Source organism: Amphibalanus amphitrite, unplaced genomic scaffold, assembly GCF_019059575.1.
Source record: "Amphibalanus amphitrite isolate SeventyFive unplaced genomic scaffold, NRLGWU_Aamphi_draft 000139F_arrow, whole genome shotgun sequence".
In the NCBI taxonomy this organism is placed as follows: domain Eukaryota; kingdom Metazoa; phylum Arthropoda; class Thecostraca; order Balanomorpha; family Balanidae; genus Amphibalanus; species Amphibalanus amphitrite.
In genome coordinates this window covers 292736-315701 of record NW_024881634.1, presented here as the reverse complement: position 1 = coordinate 315701, position 22966 = coordinate 292736, and the positions used below count along the sequence as shown (strand labels likewise).

The window sequence follows — 22966 nt, the reverse complement described above, 5'->3', positions numbered from 1 at the left end:
ATGGTGCCGCCCTTCTAAGCATCTGTGGAACCCCTCAATGTGATGATACCGCCCCTCAAGAAGATGATGCCGCCCCTTTCAGTATCGGTGGCGCCCCTCAATGTGATGATACCGCCCCTCAAGAAGATGATGCCGCCCCTTTCAGTATCGGTGGTGCCCCTCAATGTGATGGTGCCGCCCTCAAAGTGCCGGTGGCGCCCCTGAATGTGATGGTGCTGCCCGCAAACGAGTCGATGGCGCCCCTCAAAATGATGCTGCCGCCCCTTAAAGTGCTGGCGCCGCCCCTTATAGTGTCAGTGACGCCCTTCGAAGTGTCAGAGGAACCAACCAATATAATGGTGCCGCCCCTCTAGGTTTCCACATAGCCCCTCATTGTGATGGAGCCGCCCCTCAAGCAGATGATGCCGCCCCTCAAGAAGATCATGCCGCCCCTGAATGTGATGGTGCTGCCCGCCAATGAGTCGGTGGCGCCCCTCAAAATGATGCTGCTGCCCCTTAAAGTGTTAGTGCCGCCCCTTATAGTGTCAGTGACGCTCTTCGAAGTGTCAGAGGAACCCAGCAATATAATGGTGCCGCCCCTCTAGGTATCCACCTAGCCCCTCATTGTGATGGAGCTGCCCCTCAAGCAGATGATGCCGCCCCTTTCAGTATCGGTGGCGCCCCTCAATGTGATGGTGCCTCCCTCAAAGTGCCAGTGGTGCCCCTAAATGTGATGGTGTCTCCTGTCAACGAGTCGATGGCGCCCCTCAAAATGATGCTGCCGCCCCCTAAAAGTGCTGGTGCCGCCCCTTACAGTGTGTGTCAGTGGCGCCCTTCAAAGTTTTGGTGGAACTCATCAATACAATGTTGCCGCCCTCTAACTTTCTGTAACGCCCCTCCATATACATAATGGTGCCGCTTCTCAAACCATCCGTGGCGCCCCTCAAAGTGATGGTGCCGCCCCTTACAGTGTCGGTGGTGTCTCCTCAAAAGTCAAGGTGCCGCCTCTTAAAGAAATGCTGATGTCCCTCGAAGTGTCGGAGGCGCTCCTCAATGTCATGTTGCCGCCCCTCAAACCTTTCGTAACGCCCCTCCACGTCATGGTGCCGCCCCCCCCCCCCCAATGTGCTCATGGCGCCCTTAAATGTGATAGTAACGCCGGTCAAAGTGCTCCTGGCAGTGTCGGTGGCGCCCGTTATAGTGTCGGTGGCGCCCCGAACAGTATCGGTGGTGCCCCTCAAAGTGATGATGTCATCCTCAAACAAACGGTGGCGCCCTTTGAAGTATCGGGAGTCCCTAAATATCATACCTATTGCCGCCCATTAACGATCTGTAGCGCCCCTCCATATGATGGAGCCGCCCCTTAAAGTATCCGCGGCTGTCCTTAAAGTTACAGTGCCGCCCCTTACAATGTGGGTGGCGTCCTCAAAATAAAAGTGATGTTGCCCCCCTCGAGTAATGTTGGCGTCTCTTCTTATCGGAGTATGTGGGTGGCGTCTCTAAGTATCGGAGGCGCTCCTCATTGTCATTTTGCCCCACATCACTGCTCACATGGCGCCCTTCAATGTAATGGTGCCACCCGTCAACGCTCAAAGAGATAATTGCGCTCCTCACAGTGTCGGTGGTGTCCCTCAAAGTGGTTTAGGTCTTCACAAAAATTAATTTAAAATTTTACCTGAGGTCAAGTTCATGACCTCACCAGAAATAAAACATGTTGCATACCAGTCGATCCGTATCGTCAAGCTTCAAACATTCACGGTGTTTTATGGCTCCATCTACATAGAACAGTGGTCGGCAGGTCGCACGAGTGGTGCCCACTTTATGGGCGCTGGACGGGGCCATTACCCCCACTTGTCATACCCCATTGTTTACGCAGCAAGGGTCGCTGATAATCGGCCATATCCTTTGACGCCTCTATTTTTCTGCATATAAATAAAATGCAACACAATTAACTCTCTTTTTATGGAGAGGGAGAGCGGGTGGAGTAAAGATAAGCTCATACATTTTTTATTTATTAGTTACTCGCGTAATGAACAGCGTATTGCAACGATACGTTCATCCCCCCCCCCCCCCAAGTTAATGAATGTTATACCTACCTACTCAAACATTTTCGTGACCCCAGTGACATTTTCATTGAGTTTTTGAAATTTGAATGACCCTCACTCGGCAACTTTCTCTCCGGCTCGACCGGCGGACAAAAAGCAAGCGAAGACAATGCGGGGAGACGGTGCTCTACCAACTGAGCTACGGAACAGGCAAATGCTCACCATAGATACACCGACTGAACGATCCCTTTATAACTTCAGCGATTGATAAGACAAACAGTGTGTAACTGTATATATAAAATGTAAGTCTCGAAATTGCGATATCTTTGACCAAAGGTAAGGACAATTTTGCGACCCTTCCATTAGGTATAAGGCAATGGGAGAAAATCAGGGCATGTGCCTCTTTTTATAGGTAGACCAATGTCAAAGTAACGAATTCAAACATCAGAAAACAATAAAAATGACACACTTAATCGGAAAATTGCCACCCACGACCCCTCGTTATGTCCTTGAGGTCATGTCAGGTCATGGAAGGCCTCCAGCAGTTTTTTTCAATAACTTCTGATAGAGACATGCGACATGCCTGAGCGATGAAAACACCTTAGATGATTTCAGTTTGACGAAACAAATGGATTGATATGCAACATGACCTTTACCAGTCAGGTCATGACCTGGACCTGAGCTCTAATTTCCCTAATGACATTTGAATGTCAAAATATAGTTCATTCGACGCATCTCGACGAGAGGAGCACAGTACTGAAAAAAACAATGTCATAATTTTCGTGAGTCAAGAATTGTTACAGTAAAACGGTTCTTCATTAAAACAGCTCAGTAGAGGGGCGGAGGGGGGTCCATTGTCCACTCCAACCCTCTCAGGCCCGGCACGGGTTAAATCAAGTTGTGCTCTGGAGGTTAAGCCGTTGATGTTAAGTCAAGTCTGAGAACTTTATAGGAACGTTGAAGAGCTATCGAATGCGCTTTTTTCGCGGTGCTGTAGTTCTATTCTTCTCCGAGTTATGCGCCAGTTTGTCAATACTCAATAGATGTTGAAACAGACAACATTTCACCCACATTTCACCTTTGATGATCTCTGGTCACCTGATATTTGACTTGACCTAACCAAAGTACGATTAACCAACTAACCCAAGTAGTTTTTGACACTCTGCCGAATACCGCTTACCGCGTGTCGCTCGTGGCCCAGTAGCCAAGTTATAGGGGTCGGGAGGGGGTTCAAACAACCTCAGCCCGGCGCCGGTTAAGGGAAAGCACTGTCATTTTGGGGGCGCTGCAGATATGCTAAGGGACGACAGCATCATTTTGAGGCGCGCCACCAACTTTTTTTTTTAGGGCACTTAAACCACTTTGAGGGGCACCACCGACACTGTGAGGAGCGCAATTATCTCTTTGAGCGTTGACGGGTGGCACCATTACATTGAAGGGCGCCATGTGAGCAGTGATGTGGGGCAAAATGACAATGAGGAGCGCCTCCGGTACTTAAAGAAGAGACGCCAACATTACTCGGGGGGGGGGGGCAACATCACTTTTATTTTGAGGAATTATAGTTCAATTATCGCATTATGACGAGAGAAATACTATATCCCGGAAAAATAAACGTTATACCGCTGAGCTTAGGTTGAATCTGAAATCATTACTTAGAAATAGTTATAAAAGAACCGTCGAACGTGTCTTTTTTTTGTCATTAACCCTCGCCCTGGCAGGGCATTTTTCATAACACGGCCTGGCAGGGGGGGGGGGGGGTCGATGCGACTCCCCTCGCGATTGGCTCCTATGGCACCTAGAAGCACCAAATTTGGTAGGTAGGTGGGCCCTCCGAAGTTCTCGCCCATGTGCAAATTTGGTTGTTCTAGGGCTCTAGGTCAATATTTGGGGGGTTTTGAGGGTATAAATGTAAAAATTTCGCTAAAAACAGGTCAAAGGTTTTTCACTTATACCTTTTAATCTAATTAAGATAGAGTGAAAAGAAAAGCATCGATGAACTCAGCACGTCAAGGCGCGTCGAATGATATGCTTGTTTGCTTGCATAAGTGTACTTAAAGTTTTTCTTAATTTCTAAGTAAACTTTAATTAATTAATTAATTAAGTTCAAGTTAACCAAATTGCATCATATTGCATATCATTCGATCCGGCTGATCACCAGGAACACAATGACACCATTTTCTAAGCTCTAGCGTTATTAAGTACCAAGTTATTGGCAAAAACGTCATTTGACCTCAGTTGACCTCATTTGACCTGACCCATGGATAAGCACACCAAACAAAGAAGCACCAAGTGACCTGCTGTTAAGAACTGTGGTTTCAAAGCACAACAGTGATAGAACGAAGCGGATATCTCCAGGATTTTCCGAATTTAGTATTTTCCCATGGGCTTAACATTACGACGTAATGACCTCTAACTGACCTCAGGTCAGTGACATAAAAAACCCGAACTATGTATATGTTATACAACTCGGTGAACTTAGCACATCCTGAAAGTTTGAAGGAAATCAGTTCAAAACTGTGAGTTGGACAGGTGCAAAAAGAAAAATGAAATTTGACCATGACCTTGTACCGGTTTTTCTGACCTGGTGACCTGACCCAAGGTCACCCGGACCTGAAATTTTCAGGTCATATGTAAAAAGGTTGCTCCATGGGCTGTGCTAAATTTAACGGCGCTGCGCGCCGCCGTTTTTACGCTATCTTCGAAAAACCTTAGGGGGGTTCGCATCGACCCCCCCCCCTGCTAGAGCGAGGGTTAAATACCAGTAGGTATGCCGCCCCCTCAGATGCCAAGTGCCGCCCCTATGAGTGCAAAATGCCGCCCCTAATTGTGATTGCCGACCCAGTGAAAATCCCTTATAATACGCCCTGCGTGACAAACTAGAAATATCAAAGAAGTGACTTTTTCGGCGTTGCCCCGGACTGCGGGAAAGCCGAAAATGGGAGAAATGATCTACGGGGAATGCCGAAATTGATGTTTTGCCATTTTATCTCAAACTTTATCCAGAATTCATCAAAGCTGACATGGGTTTTAAGAGCTTGAGGACGCTTGGTGCACACTGGAAGTTATAATTGTGTGATATAATAAGAAAAGGCCAGGTAAATCATTCCTTAGAGGTAACAGGCCGTTGTGTCGGTTGAAATTGTAATTTGTGTGACTAAAAATACGCGTTGCAGTATTCTACAGCAGTAAAGTCCACGTAGAGTGCTTTAACGTGCGTAATTGCACGTTTTCGGCATTACCCCAGCCAGCCATACTTTTATTTGCAGGCCCATAACTTTTCAACGTGCTGTATAAATTTCAAATAGGCAGCACAATTATGCAAAGACATGCTGAAGATTACTTGACCGAATTGGCCAGACAAACGGTAGCATAATGAGTAAGAAATGCAGCTTCAAAGGCGCATGTAGTACAAGGGAAACGTACCTTGAAAACGCTCTTGGCGCCCTCACAGCCGAAGTAGGATGACGACTCGTAACAAACATGCGATAATTGTAGTCACTTAAGCTTCAGAACATCACTGACATGTGGCATCCATGTCGTACGGTTTTCGAAATATCTTGAATTTCGGCTTTGCCCCAACTCCGGCATTGCCCCAACTTCCCCTATTGTATGTAAACGGAGTCGCGTGCAATACGACAGGAGGCGAGGTAATGTATTCCGGTTGGTGATCGGTCTATTGGCTTGTTCATCATTTCATATACGGGCGATGCTGTGTGCCAAGGCCCTCTGTGTGCTACACTTAACTTAAGGCCGCCGTCCACTGTGACGGAATTCCGTCCGGAGTCCGTCAGGAATGTCGCCGCACGCTGACCGCATCCGGACCGCAGACGGAAAGCTCACGGACACTTGCTAACACTTTGTGAAGAGCAATTGTAGCACGCTACATCTTGAACATTTAACGTAGTATCTTTTCGGCACGGCTCGGTCCGGCAGTCCCTCTCCCTCGCAGTCCGGCCACACGCCCAGCCTCGCTTTCCCACACCCAATCCCCCCCCCCCCCCAGGTCCCCTAATCTATCACTGTCCGCACAGAATGGGCAGCCGTTAAACTTCCATTAAGACGCGTGCTTTTGGAGACAGCTACCGCAGGATGAACGATTCGAACTCCAACAAGTAACAGCTGGATCAGTAAGATTGTCAACAGCTCGTGGACCCATGCCGAGAACAGATACCGGCTGGGAACGCTGGATCAGCAAGATATGTCAACAGATCATGGAGCAGTGTAAAGGATGGATGCCGGCTGGAGCACACAGCCTCCTTTGTCGGGGTACAACAACCCAGGGTGAGTGACCCGGCAGAACGCCTTGAAGGTGACCTGCACAGCAGCCGCAAGCAATGACCTGTAGTTCCAGATTTCGCCACTGAATAGAAGAGGCAGCACGCTACGGCCACACCCCGCAACCACAAGGTGTGGCGGGCAAAGGTCAGCAGCGAAGCGGGGGTGTTAGCCAGCTGACGATGAGGACACGCCCAAGACACTAGTTGCCAGAGCCACCGCTAACCGAAGGGTGTCAGCACTATACAGACGCGAGAAAGGGTGACAACAAAGGATGTATGATTCTTGGAGATAAAACCATTATGACGGAAGATCGGGCGGAGGAGTAGCTTCTAAAGTGATCAGCCCATACAGTAGCCGCAGGAGAAATGACTGGCAAATCTGAGGCTGGTGGCAAATGCAGGCTTAAATTTCAACGGCTAGCGTCAGGTTAATACTAAAATACAACCAAGAAAATGGAACAATTGCAGGAAAGGAGATCAAGCAGCCGGCAATGAACAATGTCTGCAACTCCCAAGCCTGGAGACAAGGCAAGAGGACGTCTGGAAAACAGTTATACCAGCTCAGCGCACCGGTCGTAGGCATCGGAAACAACAATACGGAATGCACCAAATCGTCAAAATCTAAAATGAAGGCTAAAATACGAAGTGTCGTCTCCTAAGTACATTGTAATTGGCTGGAACAAAGAAACGCTGTTGAGGCTAACTAAAGCTGTTATGGAATTCAGCCCCAATTCAAACAAACAACGACGAGCTATATGGAATACGATAAGATGTTTAGCTACCGAGGTATTTGGATAACCAGAGGAAAAGAAGGCTGACAGACTGCTGCGGGCAGATACGCAGTCGATATAAGAATGGAAGTGGTTGAGGATAAAGAAAAGGCACGACAGAGCCGATTCACACTTTTATCAATGTTCTTATATCCTACACACCGATGAACCAACTGGTAAAACTCCCAATATGAAGATGGTGAGCGGCCAAGTGAAATTGCACGGGAGTAACAAAGACACCCTGGGTGCAATGACTCGGAGGTCGGCTCAGGGCGTGGCAGCCCCTCGAGCTATAAAAGGCGCACGATTCACCCCGGAGACACAGTCGAGCAGCCGAGAGTGACAGTCTGCAGCCGGAGCCGGAGACGCCATCTGGAGGCCGCCGTCGGTCCGGGGTCACCCGCGAGAAGCCTCTTCAGTTCGACCGACCAGAGCCGGAGGACAACCGCCGACGCTTGAGACCACACTGAGAAGCGGAAGCGCAGAGAAACTCCAGAATGTGAGTGTTGTTGAAAAGTCTGCTCAATCCCAATCCTTGAACCCTCCCCCCCCCCCCCTCTGTCCGGTTGCCGTGCCAGTGACGACTGCCAAACATTTTCGGTTGCCATACAATGCACTCTCAATTGGAATTGGAAAACTTAAATTACTTTGAACTTATTGGTCCAGACACCCTAGTAGCATTTAGGATCTGAATTTCGAGGTCATGTCAGAGTCGCCAGCGAATCGTTATTGTCCGTTGGAATTCACGATTAGGCCGTGAGCGAAATCCCAAAATTTGAATAAGCAGCTCAGTGTCACGAACGCTGAAATTGATGACAGGATGCGTGACAACATTGAATATGTCATTGTCTTTGGTCAAACTGGTTCGTTCGATTTATTATAATCGGCGGTGGTCAAGTGCGATTTGAGGTTGGAATTCGTTTGTGAAATTAATGGTGTAGATTCGTGCTTAATTCACTAAAAGTTGCATTGCGAAATTATTGGTAATATTGCTGAAGGAATTAATTGCGAAGTCGAAATCAATTATTGAACAGGTAAATACGGTTGAAAGCGAATGTAATGTTTTAAGGTGGCGACTGATTCGTGCGATCGATCTATGAATATGGCTATGAGTTATGATTTTCGACAGATACGATTTTTTTTTTAATTTTTTTTTTTTATAAATTTAGTCCGAATGGCTGAATGGGTGGATTTGAGGAATCAGAGCCCGCACTAAGCATAGCTTGTTGTGCTGACCCTGATCCCACCACCCGATCGCGCAATTCCAGTTGTATGGCAGAATTTTGTCCGAACGTTTAACCCTAGTAGTCAGGGGAAGCAGGCCCATTTTTGGGCCGAATAACGCAAAATTGGGTAGAGCTCAGCAAAGGGTGGTTTCTGGGACAAAAATGACCGCTGAATCCGAATATGACCGGTGCGCATCTCTAAAATGTGGTGCACCACTTCCAGAGCACGTGCAATAGCACGTTTCACATTTTTTGGACAATGGTGGTGTACCGACGAATTTCGTAATAGAATTACCAATATTGAAGATATGGCTTCCAAACTTTGTCCCGGAGACGATATTATATCACGTTATTGATAGTATTCTTTTCACCACTATTCAAGCATTTTATGACGTCATAATGATGCCATATATGGAAAAAACGACCAAAAAAATTGGAAAGTCGATAAAACATTCAACTTCTTTCATTTTCTATTCACAAAAGTGAGGAAAAAAAACACATCGACGATGAAGCAAAATCATTCCGCGTTTGTCCGTGTTAAAATAGCATTTTTAGAGGTGAAAGGTGAGCGATGTTAAAAATGTGAAAAAGTAAGTCACATCTTGACAAAATTCGATCGATTGTTATCAGCAACACAGCAGGTTAATACATCACGTGAAATGTGGTGATTTTTGTCACTTTTTTTCGTATTGTGGCGCTGCGGCGGCATTTCATCCGGTTTGTTTTATATAGTGATATGAACGAAAACTTCTGTTTCCCCTTCTATTAGTTTTCACATTTATGTCATAGTTCGTACCTATATCAACAAATTAGTAATTCCATGAATAAGAATGACAGCGAGCAAGCGCGGGGTCGACTTAGTCGACGAGTGTGTGTTTTGTGAGGGAGATGATGAGAAGTTGTGTTTGGCATCAAACATTGGAAGAGAGAACCTCTTTAAGCTGTTGCCTATTTTGAGGAAAGACAAGAGCAAAAGGCAGCTTTCTGATAGGTTAGAGTCTTTCGTCGAAGGAAAATGCGAGCTTAAATACCATAAGAACTGCTACAGGGTATTTATGAGACAGAATGGCACGAAAACGGCACAAGAGACAGCGGAGAGCAAGAGGCCTCGCCGCGAATCTGTGGATTTGGCAGAGTGTATTTTCTGTCAGGAGGCGAAGAAGTTGGAGCTGCATGCTGTTGCATCACAGGACATGGCCCAAAAAATACGGTACGGCTGTGAAACACTTCCACATATGTCACTGCGCGTACCTCCATACCTAGACGTCATCGCAAGTGGCTTGAAGTATCACAACATGTGTTATGCTGCCTTCCTGAAACAGTCCTGGAAGATGGGCCTAAAATCTGGGCAGTCGAGTTCAGCATTCTTGACTGATGACGCGCTGCAGCTGCTGGCAGATGAGCTCCTGACCGACACCGCCAGTGACGAACTGGACCTCGACGCCGTCTTTCGCCGCTACGAAAAAACATGTAAGGATCTGGGCGTCGAAGTCCCAAAGTCGTACACATCAAGGAGGCAGACATTTGTGGCTGCCCTCAAGTCCAAGCTCGGTGACGCCTACGATGTACATGCGGTTCGGCGACTGGGAACGCTGCTGACGCCCATGAAATCGGCGCAGACAAAATCGAAGTCTGATGACGAACGCAACGACCTGAATGAGGAATTCTCTCGACTCGCCCGTAAGATTCGCGAAGAAATTCGAGAAGCACCCCGTTATGAGGGTCTTCACGGTGACGAGGAGAGCGCCATGGCATGCGTCCCAGCGATCCTGCTGAGCTTCCTCCGCCAGGTGATAGACTCGGATTCTGGTGGCGATGGTGATGGTTCGGGACGACACGCACTCTCAATCGCACAGGACGTGGTTTTTTGTGCATCGAGAGGGAAGAAATGGACCCCGAAACACGTAGGACTGGCCAACACTATACACCAAGAGACAAGATCTAAACGGCTTGTGCAGATGATTCACAACGCGGGGCATTGCCTGAGCTACAAACAACTCCTGACCGTGACAACAGGTTTGGCAGAAGCCGTTCTGAGCAGTACAGACGAGTCAACTGGGGCAGTAGTCCCGCCGAATCTTGTCCCTGGCAAGTTTGTACACTTCGCTCTGGACAACATCGACATCTTAGACGAATCTCTGGATGGGAAAAACACATTCCACGCGACACAGGTGAGATCCTTGTGACGTTATGCCTAGCATTACTCAATTTGGCCAAATTTAACATTTGACATTTTTACCTGACCGTGACCTGACCTTCACAATAACCTGTTTAAAATGATTTTAGACGAAAAACGGACACTGTAATTGAATTATTCCGCCAAAATGGACCGGAAAACTTGTGTCACATGACCTATACATGACTTCATAAAATTTGTGACGTCTTGTGGCCTAGCTTTGACCTCAAATGTACTTTGTACTTGTACCGGCTTGGTACTCCTCGGGTACCTTCAGTAAACATGTAGGAGTTAAGTGACCAAAATTCATTTTGATCTGGTTTGTTTAGCTTGCATTCGTAATAGTAGCAGCATTTCCCAAATTTTTAATGTTCTTGCATTTGCTCTGCAGATGGCAGCATGGCAGCGAAACTCGCACCCACCTGAGCATCTCCATGACATCAGGCCGTCAAGAAGCACGGTTCTACAAACACCAGACTCTCTCCACAAGCTGCTGCCATCCGGACTGGACGGTTCAAAAGTTAAGCCTGTCTTTGCCGCCGGTTCGGAGTTCAACCAACATGATGAAAAGTCGCCTCGGTCTGACCTTGCTGAGGCCCATGATATGGCCTTTCTGTGCATGCGGCAGAAAAGTGAAGAGAAAAAGGGTTGGACTGTCCATAACATGGAGACATGTGTGGCTGGCACGGGGCATGAACAGTCAGCTGTTGGACTCATGCCCATCCTGAATGCTCCTGCTCATGAGATGGACACTCTCTACACTGCAGTACACAGATGCCGCGCGGTAGCATCGGCTCTGGGACAGCAGCATGTCGTCATCACAGTTGATGAGGCTCTGTTCCAAAGACTACTGCCCTTGAAATGGGCCTACAGTGACCTGCAGGAGTGGCTGATCGTCAGGCTGGGAGGACTCCACATCGCGATGAACTTCCTCGGCGTGATCGGGCGACATGTCGAGTCTTCTGGGCTCCTCAAAGTCTGGGAAGACAGCAACCTGTTCGGATCTAAGACAGCAGAGAAGGTTCTCAGAAGCGGCCGTCCGTACAACAAGGCCGTGAGAGCGCACAAACTGACGTGGCAGGCGTTGTGGGACATTCTTCTGCCAATGATGTTCCACTTCATCCAGGAAAGGAACGAGGAGCTTCACGCCGCTCTGCAAGTCACGAGTGGCGACCTTGAAGAGTTGGTCATGCAGGTGAACACACCGGCGTTCCGTGAGCTGCGCCAGGAGTTCTACTCCACAGCAGGACCGAACAGGTGCTTCTGGATGGACTATCTGGAAATGGTGGGACTGCTGCTCAGATTCCTCAGAGCGCAACGGACTGGCGACTGGTGTCTGCACCTTGACAGCTTCAAGGAGATGCTTCCATGGTTCTTCATATACGACCATCAGAACTATGCGAGGTGAGACTGATCTTAACTTTGGCTAGACATTTCTTCCTATCCTGCAGCCTAACTTAAGGTTATTTTGGCTCAAAATAGGCTAAATATTGACAATCACATTTTGTTAGTTCTATTTCTTTAACATGATTTACTGGTGTTAATGCCAAAAAAAAACTTTTGCAGGTGTTTAACAACTTCATCTTTGTGTTTCAGATGGGGATCAGTCTACCTCTCCGAGATGGGAAGTCTTCCATCGGAGGTTGAAAACGAGTTCCTGGCAGGGAACTTTGTAGTGAAGTGGACGAACAGGAGCTTCTCAGAGGTGGATCCCGATCACGCCCTAGAATGGCTGAACTGTGTTGGCAAGGAGAGCGGCGGCATTGTTGGCATCACCAGGACACCGTCGGCATTGAGTCGCTGGGCGCTGTCCTACAACCTGAGGTCCATCATTTCCGCCAACACTCTGAAGCTTCTAGGGATGCCATCAGCCGCCGAGTATCAACACCACAGCGAGGAAGGCGCTGCTCGGAAGGCTAAGGACCGTGATGCGGAAGAACGACTGAAGGGTAGTCTTCAGAAGTTCTGCGTGCTACCGGCACAAGATCAAAGTCTGATCAGAATGGCCACCAAAGAAAGATGCTCAGTAGAAGTACAAAAGGCGCTGCTAACCGCAAAAACGAAAGGTGGACAGCTGGCTCAAAACTTTGCTCGCACGAGAATGGGACCCGCTGATGGTTCTGCTATCCATCCATTCTACCATCCTCTAAAGAAGCAGAAGCCTCTGACGTTTGCGTCCATGACAGCACAAGCCAGGAAGCCCAAAACTGACGCAGTCGAAGTGGATGGTCGCCTTCTGCAGAAGATCACTGGCATGTACGAGTCCGGCCGTGCAGTAGATATCAGTGAAGTTATGAAACATGAGCTGACCTCTGTCCCCAGTTCGATCGCTTTGGCTGATGGAACACTGCGCACCGGTCAGAAGAGTCAGCTGGTGACCTGCTTGACGAAAGGTGTAGAATGTCCTTCTGCAATCAGAGATCAGCAGCACACCGGAGTGGTGATCGATGCAATGGGACTTGTGCAAGCGATCGGGAAGCCACCGGGAGCAAAAACATTCGGAGACATCGCAAAAGTGTTTGACACATCCCTGCGCAACATTCAGGAGAAGCACAGTGCTCAACGACTCGACATCGTGTTCGATCGATATGATGCTGACTCCATCAAGTCAGCGGCCCGTGAGAGGAGGAAAAATGGTTGCGTACGGTCATATGAAGACAACGATGGCGTATCAGAGGGCGGACTTACACAAGCCACCACGCTGCCCACTCAAGAATGGAGGTGCTATCTCAGCGTGTCATCGAACAAAACCAGCCTAACCAGCTTCCTAGCAGCCGCTGTTCTGCGAGAGAGCTACGAATTTACCGTCGTGGTAGCTGGAGCGTTTGAATGTGCAGAAGATGTGCGTTCAAACAAACCGGACATGAACCTGTCTTCTATGCGAGCGATACACGAAGAAGCTGATACCAGACTTCTGTTACACGTGGCGAACATGCGACAGCAGACGGTCATCGTGTACTCTCGCGACACAGACGTCCTGGTGCTGCTGACGTACCACCGCGAGAAACTGCCGGCAAAACAGCTTTGGATGCGAACCGGATCTAACAGAGACCAGAAATACATCCCCATTCATGACGTCGTAGAGTCTCTGCCGACAACTGTCTTGAAGGGACTCTTGGCCTTCCATGCCTTCACTGGCAGTGACACGACATCGTTTTTCTTCAGGAAAGGAAAAAGAAGCGCATGGAAGACATTCTTTAGACACCCTGTGCTACTGCATGGCATAGGACAAGGATCAGACGAGCCCTCTTCAAAAGTGGAGAAAAATGTCGAGACATTTGTGACGAGGTGGTACGGGATGTCAGGAGGCATCACCTCTGTGAACGAAGTCAGAGCGACCCTGTTCCAGCAGGGAAAACACGTGGCGACTCTTCCGCCCACTGCCGATGCCCTCAGGCTCCATCTGAGACGGTGCCACCACCAGGCAGCCATCTGGGAGCAGGCTCTGCGGCTGCGGCCGGCGCTGCCACCTCGAGACGGGGGTTGGCGGATGGTCGACGGCAGCCTGATGCCAGTTCTGTGCAGCCTTCCTCCAGAGCCAACCTGCCTGTCGAACGATATACGCTGCGCCTGCAGCAAGGCCTGTGCCAAGAGGTGCAGCTGCACAAAGGCTGGTGTCCCGTGCGCAGCTGGGTGCAAGTGCCGGTGCAGGTACACGTGACCGCCAGTAGCTGGTGACCGCGATCGCTCCCTTGAGTGAACTGATCATTAGTGTTGAATGTTGAGTGGTGACTAGTGCAAGTGTTGAGTAGTGTTGAGTATAGTATTGTTTATTGAGTGAAGAACAATGAAAAGTTCTGTGTGAGGACAAGCGGTCCATCGCGAGTGGCGAACGGCCATTCTCTAGTCTCCGGCGCTGTTAGTTCCGGCTTCTCTAGTTCTACACAGCTGGCGCAGCGCGACATCTTCTTGATGATGGCATGTGCTTATTTGTGTTTGTACTTCTGTGTAGTGTGCATGTGTGTGTGTGTGTATGTGTGTGATTGTGCGTACAATGTAGATTTGTGTTATAATGTACAATGCACATGTGTGCTTCTTGGTACTGAGGCTCATGCTCGTGCGCACCGGGCTAGGCCTCTGAAAAAGTGAATGGTTGGGTGACCATTTCGTGCCATTCGAAATAATAGGTACACTTTCTAGCATGCGACGTTTCATCACTGTATGGGTAGTGGGATGAAGAGCATGAAATGTCTTGTGTGGAAGGAAGCAGCAATCGAAAAGTAATAAAAGTGCACAGCGACTGTGGCGAACTAGCAACATCTACTTTCTTGATTCGCTAACCCAACGATCTGAATAACTGGTTTCAATAGGTATTCTGTAAAAGCGGCAAAACGTGTCAAAAGTCGGTTCGGTATATTTCTATACTTTTGACAGAGTATCGACAGAGTATTTCTAGTGAGTATTTATGTTAACAGCCGAGGTCAAACACATTCAATCACATTTCTAATATAATTTCTTAACCCATTGAAGGTCATCGTGAAAATTGAGCTCCGACGATATTCTACATATATGCATCTATAATACGTTAAGCTTACGACAGCGCTTGGCTTCATAACTACCGATGTGAAGTACCGATGGGGACAGACCATTGCCTCGCAGATCCGCAACGGCTGCTCACCCCTGGTCCGGGCCTCACTCTTCAGGATTGGCCTATGACGTCCTGAAATTGTCATGTGACGTCCAGGATTGTCATGTGACGTCAGGATTGTCAGGATGTGTCATGTATGACGTCCAGGATTGTCATGTGACGTCCTGAAAGCGTCATCAGCAATTTTTCAGCTATAGCTTTTGATAAAACCACATAAGAACAATGAAAGCATTTTCCATGCGATTATCTTGATAATCCAAAGCGAATTTGTAAACTACATGATCATTACCAGTCAGGTCATAACCTTCACTAGCGTGATAATCGACCTGAGCTCATGAACTGCGGTAAAATATAATCTTAACCAATCGAAGTCAATTTGCATACTATTCGATGCGTCTCGGTGAGAGAATCACAACGATGGTAAAATGGACGACATGCAAGCATTGTATCAAAAGTTATTGCACAAAAACTATTTGGGGTAAAAACGCACACTCCGCGGATTTCGCCCCCTGTGGGCCAAAATGGTACCTCCATCCAGACGATTTTTACTTTTTGCAACGGGGAGATATTTTCTAAGCATGCTCAATGCATTTTGAACCCGCCAATGAGCGTATCCTGTGAATAAAGTTAAATGTTTTGTTGTCACACCTCATTTTCCCGTCAGTTTACGAATAAATGACGTCACAGTGACGTCATAGATTGTCTGCGATATTCGTTAACTAGGACTTTCATTTATGCAATGAATTTTGGCTATAATATTAAAGTTTTGGAATACAACGCAACTACACAACTAACTTTATTTTAAAATAAATAAAAAGGGTACCATTCTTCAAAAAAGAAGAACCACGCAGTTGCACGTGCTCTGGAAGTGGTGCATCATTAGTTACAGGTGCGCACCGGTCAGATTCGGGTTCAGCGGTCATTTTTGTCCCAGAAACCACCCTTTGCTGAGCTCTACCCAATTTTGCGTTATTCGGCCCAAAAATGGGCCTGCTTCCCCTGACTATAGAACGCCTAGGGGGGGGGTTGTATCAACCCCCCCCCCCTGAGGTTTTTTCGAAGTGCACGCTAAACGGCTTGTCGTAGCGGGCTGAAATTTTCAATACCCTCTGGGGCAACCTTTGCGCATCTTTTGCCGAAAAAAATTGATCGGGTCATGTCAGGTCACGGAGTTATGACGTCATAAGAGGTACAGCCTCCGGCCGACAGTTACCAAACGTGTGCGCCGAATCCCTAGGTTTTCTGCCGGTGATACCCACATTGTTTGATGGATCATGATGAAACTTCCCATGCATGTTGGGGCAAGCATTGGCTATCGTGTGGTGCAAGAAAATTGACCGGGTCAGGTCAGGTCACGGAGCTATGACGTCACAAGAGGAACAGCGTCCGGTACTATTTTTGAAAAGCGCCCGAACCACTATTTTGCCAATTCTTGTCACCTCAATGGGAATATGCAGCAATATTAGCTTCTATAGGGAGCAAATGGACCTCCCAAATCCAAAAATACAATCAGATTTCAAAAATTTAAATTTTGATTTTTTCGAATTTCTGCCGCCGACTGTGACCTTGCCGACTTCCGGCGCTCCCAACGCGCCATTTTTAGAGCTAGGGAAACGAAATACATACCAAACGATAGAGAATTGATCAAGGAACACGATAGTGAAGGTTTCAAGTCGATTTCTCCCACCGTTTTGCCGCAATCGCCGCGGAAAGTTGAAAAAGTTTAATTTTTTCGGAAAATTTGACCTTTGACCGGTCATAAGTAGGTCAAATGTTGACCTAGGACCAAAAAATATACCACCAATCGCGAGATCTCGTTGAGAGCAATCCGTTGGTTTTTTCCGCTAAGCTCTACGACCTTCCGTTTCGAAACGCCAGGGGGGGGTCGTAACAACCCCCCCCCCTGGTCGTTCGTGTTATGAGAAATGGCCTGGTCGTGCGAGGGTTAACGTGCCCTCACGACTGGACACGGTCCCCTCCGCTCACTCACGCTACCTGGCTTCTGTGCGGCCCCTGCCACAGACACGCACGCCATTACACGTAGGAGCTAAATGTGGCCGCCCGCGCCGGGGCTTGAACCGGGCTCTCACTTCCGGTTAGGCGTCGAATTCCGGCGCTTTTATCCACTCGGCCACGGAGGAGGACAATACGAATGCTTGAGCTTACGGCGGAATTTCTTCTGTTACTTAGGTGCAGAGTTGTGAGCAGTGGTTTGAGGTTGACGGTTTGACACTTTGCGACTTTAGATGGTCACTTTGCGTCATTGAAATTGCGAAATGTCGAGTAACAGGTAGATGTAGAATTGTTTGTGATTAGAACTAATATGCGACTGATATAGGTACCGATCGTTGTGCTTTTGTAGAATAAATACTAGAAAGGACCATCTTTGTTGGGGAACGATTAAATGGGACAGGAATTTAATTCAAAAAAAAAAAAAACTTACGTGGAATGGAGCTGATGAGATGTCGAACAGGGAGATATTGTAGCAATATTTTACCAGATTCACACTCACTGACACATCCGGTGAATCTACCCGGCCAGAAGAGACAACACGCACGAGCACTGTACCGCGAGTGTTGACGCGCCCATAACGGCGTGACTGTGACTGACGGTGTCGACGCGGCGCCGGCCGGCGGCCGTGGTATTCGTCGTCCCCGACGCGGGCGTTGAGCCGCCAGAGGGCGCGAGGAGCAACCACAACAGGGGCAGTGGGTTAGCCGTAATTGGGGCGCGTGCGGTAGGTGAAGGTCATCGTATAGAGACATGGTTAGTTGTGGAAAGTTGCAACGGGATAAGAACGTAAACAGTTAATGCATAATTTTAAATATGACATGCTTTATGATATCTAGGACTGCAGTTCGTTTGATGTGCATTGGTTACTGCGAATATAAGGATGATTTAAATTAGATTTTCTATGAAAGGCTAGGGACCCCTATGACAATATTCTGGCACTCTATAAAGATAATTTGTATAGGTAACTAGTAGCCCATCAGAAGCTATCGAACGAGTTTCAAGGAGTCATTTCCGTTTGAGCATTCAGTAATTTACTATGATACGGTGGATCACAACCAGACGACAGATCGGTGCGTACTAATTGGTTCTAGATCACCTGATTAAATCAAGAGCGGTTCAAGGTCGACTAGGATTGTATACGAGAACTGATGATTGGATTCACGTGTGCAGCAGAATTTATGACTTGAGATTACGATTTGGCTAGGATAAATAATGCGTTTCTGTTATCCGTGTTCTTGCGAGTTAGCGCCAATCATTACTCCACCAATATTGGCATAGGGCATTGGGAGGCACAGACGGCTTGTTTGCCCGTCTCCTATGGCGTAATGTTTACCAGCATGACTGTATGAGACACAGATGCACTTCTCTAAACCCACGTCCAGACCGGAATGATAAGAGGGACACACCGTCACGTACGCAGGGCATATGCACGTTTTCCGCCAGTGGTACCGGCCACTGTTAATTTTCCCGCTTAGGTAACACTGGGTGAGAAGGCAGTGAGAGGTTTCTACGGCAGGGGGAGGGGAAAGATTGGCGCAGTATGCAGTGGAGAGTAAGTTATGCCAAAGGCAAGAAGCCGAAGGTCAGGGGTGAGTCACCCAAAGGGCGGATAAAGCGAGCCGTAGTGTCCCGAATAAATCCTCATACTTATTTCGTAAAGGTACTCTAATCGGTACTGGACAGCCTCAGGGGAGGGAAGAATGTACTCCAGGACACGTAAGGCCTTGAAGAGTAAATCCCATGGTTTAAGGATAGTTCCAGGATATGAACTGTGGTCCCTGGGTCGTGAACGGGAATGTTACACGCGGACCGGAAGAGGGCATAGGTAATCTCTCCCGGTAGAGAGATAAGTCGGATATAAATCGTGTATGTGTGTATAACCATAAGTCTATCGGACGTGTAGTGAATCCCATAAAATAGGAGGGTGGATATTTGTGCATAATTATTCTGGACAGCCCTGCGATAAGTATGTTTGTCGCCGGTTAGCGGAGCGTGCATATGGATTTCGGAAGAGACATTTATCTCGCCGGGGAGACCATGGTTTGTAAGACGCCTAACACTATCGGAGGGAATTTCGGGGGCTACCAATTAAATTTGGGTGAATACATGAAATGTGAACGTAATGCGAGCAAGGGTGTGAGAATGATGACGCATGAATCTTAGAGTAAGGCCGATGGGAATTTGGTAGAATTCGGTTACGGCAGTCGAACAAATGATTCTTGAGGGCAACTTAAAACTAGCAACGCTAATACGAATTAAGTGGGCAATTTTCTTAATGGGGAGGCCAGTGATATAGGAATGGGTGACTAGACGAATGATCACATTCAATTTATCAATGTAATTACCACCCATATGTTTGGCAGTGGTCATCGGAACTTCGAATGCCCTGTCCTTCACCTGCCCAACTGTGCCGCAAACCCAGCTGATCGGATCCCTCTATCCCTAATCCGAGCAGTGAAGAAGCATCTCGTGCATCATGGTCTATACAATGAACAGAATCATCAAGCCTCAAAATTTTAAAGCATCTTCCATCAGATGTATTTGTATGCAAGGTGGATCTGGATACCTACATCTTTCTCAGGTGGATCTCATCACTATCTGGATCTCTCTCTCTGAAGATCCCTCTCGGAATCTCTTCAACGACTCTCAAGCTTCCCTGTTCTAGCAGCTTTACTATCGAGTTCCTCCAGCGGCGAATTATTCTCTCTTCTGCTACAACAGCCGAACAACGGTGGACCCCGGTGCTGGGTCAGCTGCAACGAAGCAGAGGAGTGTTTACCCGCCCGCCCATTTCTTCATTACCTTGCTACACAATTATCAGTTATTACAAAAGAAAGTATAGCAATTTACTAGCATAACATAGTGCTGCCATGTCAAGGAAATTGTGTTTACTTACTTCATCTTGAAAGAGTTGAAATTATTTCTTAACCCTCGCCAGCACAGGCCATTTTGCGTCCTTCGACGGCACAAGGGGGGGTTGGTACAACCCCCCCCCTCGCGTTTGGCCCCTGATCGAGCTAGAGCTTCGCGGAAAAAACGAGCGTGTTGCCCGTCACGAGACAAAGCCGATGATACCCAATTTTAAGGTCCTAGGTCATCGGGTGACCTTCCAGGTCAGGTCAATGACCCGAAAACCGGGAAAATTGGAACCTGTTAGAAAGCCGTAAAGTGTGACTGCTATGTGGTTTTCCGGGGTGCTGATCACGAATATCGTGTTAGTTTTGATCAGAGATGATGTCTTTAAGCATTTAGACCAGGTCGGGTCAGGTCAGGTCAGGTCAACCGGTAGGGGTTGTGACGGGTATTCGTAATACGTGTCAACCGCCTCTGACAGCTTCGTAACATGTTACGAAGGCACCAAAACTACTTCGTAAATGTTCAAATGGTTGCTAAATTCGAATTCAGCTCCAAAAACTAGCCTAGAAACATGTAAAACTCGAAAAAGTGAACCGAGGTCACCCGAGGTCACCAAAGGTCAATGACCTGACCTGACCTTCAGGTGACCTTGACACCCACCCTAATGTATGGGAGCAACATCAAATCACATGTTTGAACGTTTGAAACCACGAAAAGCTTGCAAACGCGCGGCTAATGCGAGCCGACATACGCCGAATCGCGATTTCGGCCAAACATGGTCTCGGAAAAGAGGTCACAGGTCAAAGGTCATTTGGGTCAGGGTCATGAAATTTTCAGGGTAGATGTAAAATTGATCAATGCGAGGGTACTGAAAGTTTCGTCGCGATCGGCCGCTATTTACGCGAGTTATTCGCGAAAAAACTTAGGGGGGTTGCATCAACCCCCCCCCCCCCCTGTGCCGGCGAGGGTTAAATTTGCAATTGAAAACTCGAAGACGGAAGACTGTACCTGTCCGCGTCCGTTCCGCCTGCGTTCTCCGCAGAAAAGTTCAACATGTCGGACTTTGTTATTTAGTTTCCGTAGCAACCGCTTCCGAAACGCTTGCGGAGAGCTAAACGGAAAATCAACAGCTGATTGCCGTTCGGATGCAGTCCGCACGGAGCGCACACGATTTCCGTACGGACCGGATGCGCCCATAGGGCTCTGTGTTAAATTCCGTACGGACCGCAAGCGATGCCGCAATGTGATGGACATCCGCAAGCGTTTCGCATAGTGGACGGCGGCCTTTAGTTATTCATTGGTTTAATTTTAAGGTATATCTAATTTGCTCATTCCTAAGTTCAATCGTCTGTGTCAGTTTTACATAACGAGGTAAAGTAGGTACCTAATTATTACTATCACTTGATACCGACTACAAATATACCTACCTATAGGTCACATGAGGTCAAGTGGCGACCTCATAAAGTTCATTTCGCGACATTCGTGACATTCGTGGTAGGCGTGGTCTTCGTGACAGCCAAAAGGCACTGCCTGCAGTAATCGGAGCGGCATAATAGGTTTACTTTGTGCATTGTGTAGGTCTCCTTGATAGTTGCAATAGTTATCTTACCATCCTTGTTCATTCCCATGACGAGGCATTTTCTGAGCCGGCACGCCTGGCACTGATTTCTGTGAGCCTTGTCGACGACACACTTGCCTGTGCCAGCCTGGCATCTGGAACAGAGGCAATAGCTTAATGTTTGGGATGCGTCGACAATGACGGGTTAATTTTAATTGATATACTTTTATTGTTGTTCTTATTCGTTGATATGTTGATATGTTGTGATTTTTTAGTGACATTGCTTCCTAATAAATTGATTCATTCATTCATGACACCTTCTCGGCTCTAAAGTCTCGGCACCATCCATAATTTCCCAGTCTCCCCTCCGCTGCCCCTTCCTACCGTACCGGTAGATGAGGCGGCGGCGAACGCTGCGCTTGAAGAAGCCGCTGCAGCCGTTGCAGGCCATGATGCCGTAGTGTTTTCCGCTACTCGTGTCGCCGCACACCACACAGCTGAGGCCGGGCGAGCCGCGCCGGCCGAACGGTGTCGGGGCGGCAGGCTCGTCCCTGCCCACCTGCACCACGCCGAACGACCCGGCCGTGAACGGCAGGGCCAGCGGAGCCAGCAGCGGCGCCGGGCTGGCCGGGGAGGGCGGCGCCCCAGCGGCCGAGATGGGGCCCGCGCCGGACGCCGAGGAGGATGGCGGTGTCACGCCTGAAAAAAGGGCGGAGATAGGAGTTATCACTTCTGGGGAAAAGCGAGGATAAGTGATGTCGCGCCTGTGAAGGGGGGCAGTGGTAACGCCTGTGGAGTGTGGAGACGGCGGTCTCACGGCTGGGGGGAGGCGGGGATATGCGGCTGTCACTCCTTGGAGAAGAGTTAAACAATCAATAGAAGGGAATAAAAAGCCGTGTCAGCCATCACAAATGGCCGAGTCAGACGGACAGTAAAATGCCGGAAAACGGCTGTGATTGAGGCAACCGTATAGGGCTCGAAAGTGGTTTCAATAGTCAACGTTTAATGCGAAAATAATATCATATATCTAAGCAGCATTATCATTAGTCAGCCATTCACAGTCTTCGTGCAACCATTCTTTTTGTATTACAATCACATGTGATTTGAGAGCCCTTCTTATGAAATGGAACCGTAAAACGGCACCCTCTATAAGTTGCAGCGCGCCGTGCTGGTCCGTGGTCACAGCTCGCATTGTGATCAAAAGTTAGCAAATAATATAAATATACCTACTTCAGAGTCTATTACCCTGGGAAAAACCCAGGCCCTAGAACTACGGGAAAACGGTGATCGACTGAAGTCTGAAGGAGATCAATTACATGCAAAACCTTCGGGTCTCTTGGTAAAAAGGCGTTATGTTATCAAAGCGCGAATATTGAGATAACATTCTAACCTTAAAAATGCATCCTGTGCACTCTGCTGATCGAGCGCAAACTGCAACACCAATAATTATGGTAATGTGTTGCCCAGACCGAGTAACA

General features: G+C 48.0%; 2 protein-coding genes across 2 annotated transcripts in view; one reads left to right on the top strand and one right to left on the bottom strand.

The window, feature by feature from the left end:
- The window catches only part of LOC122382421 (photoreceptor-specific nuclear receptor-like), a 45940-nt gene that overhangs the window by 4585 nt on the left and 18389 nt on the right, over nt 1-22966 (bottom strand). Inside the window, exons 2-3 of the mRNA XM_043367702.1 lie at nt 21878-22187; nt 21540-21643 (exon numbers count right to left, since the gene is read on the bottom strand). Of these exons, the coding sequence (XP_043223637.1) occupies nt 21540-21643; nt 21878-22187 (414 nt within the window). The remainder of the gene's footprint in view (nt 1-21539; nt 21644-21877; nt 22188-22966) is intronic.
- LOC122382435 lies at nt 12697-14726 on the top strand. Its single transcript, XM_043367735.1, has one exon. The coding sequence runs from the start codon at nt 12728-12730 to the stop codon at nt 14132-14134; it is 1407 nt and encodes a 468-aa protein (XP_043223670.1). The 5' UTR covers nt 12697-12727; the 3' UTR covers nt 14135-14726.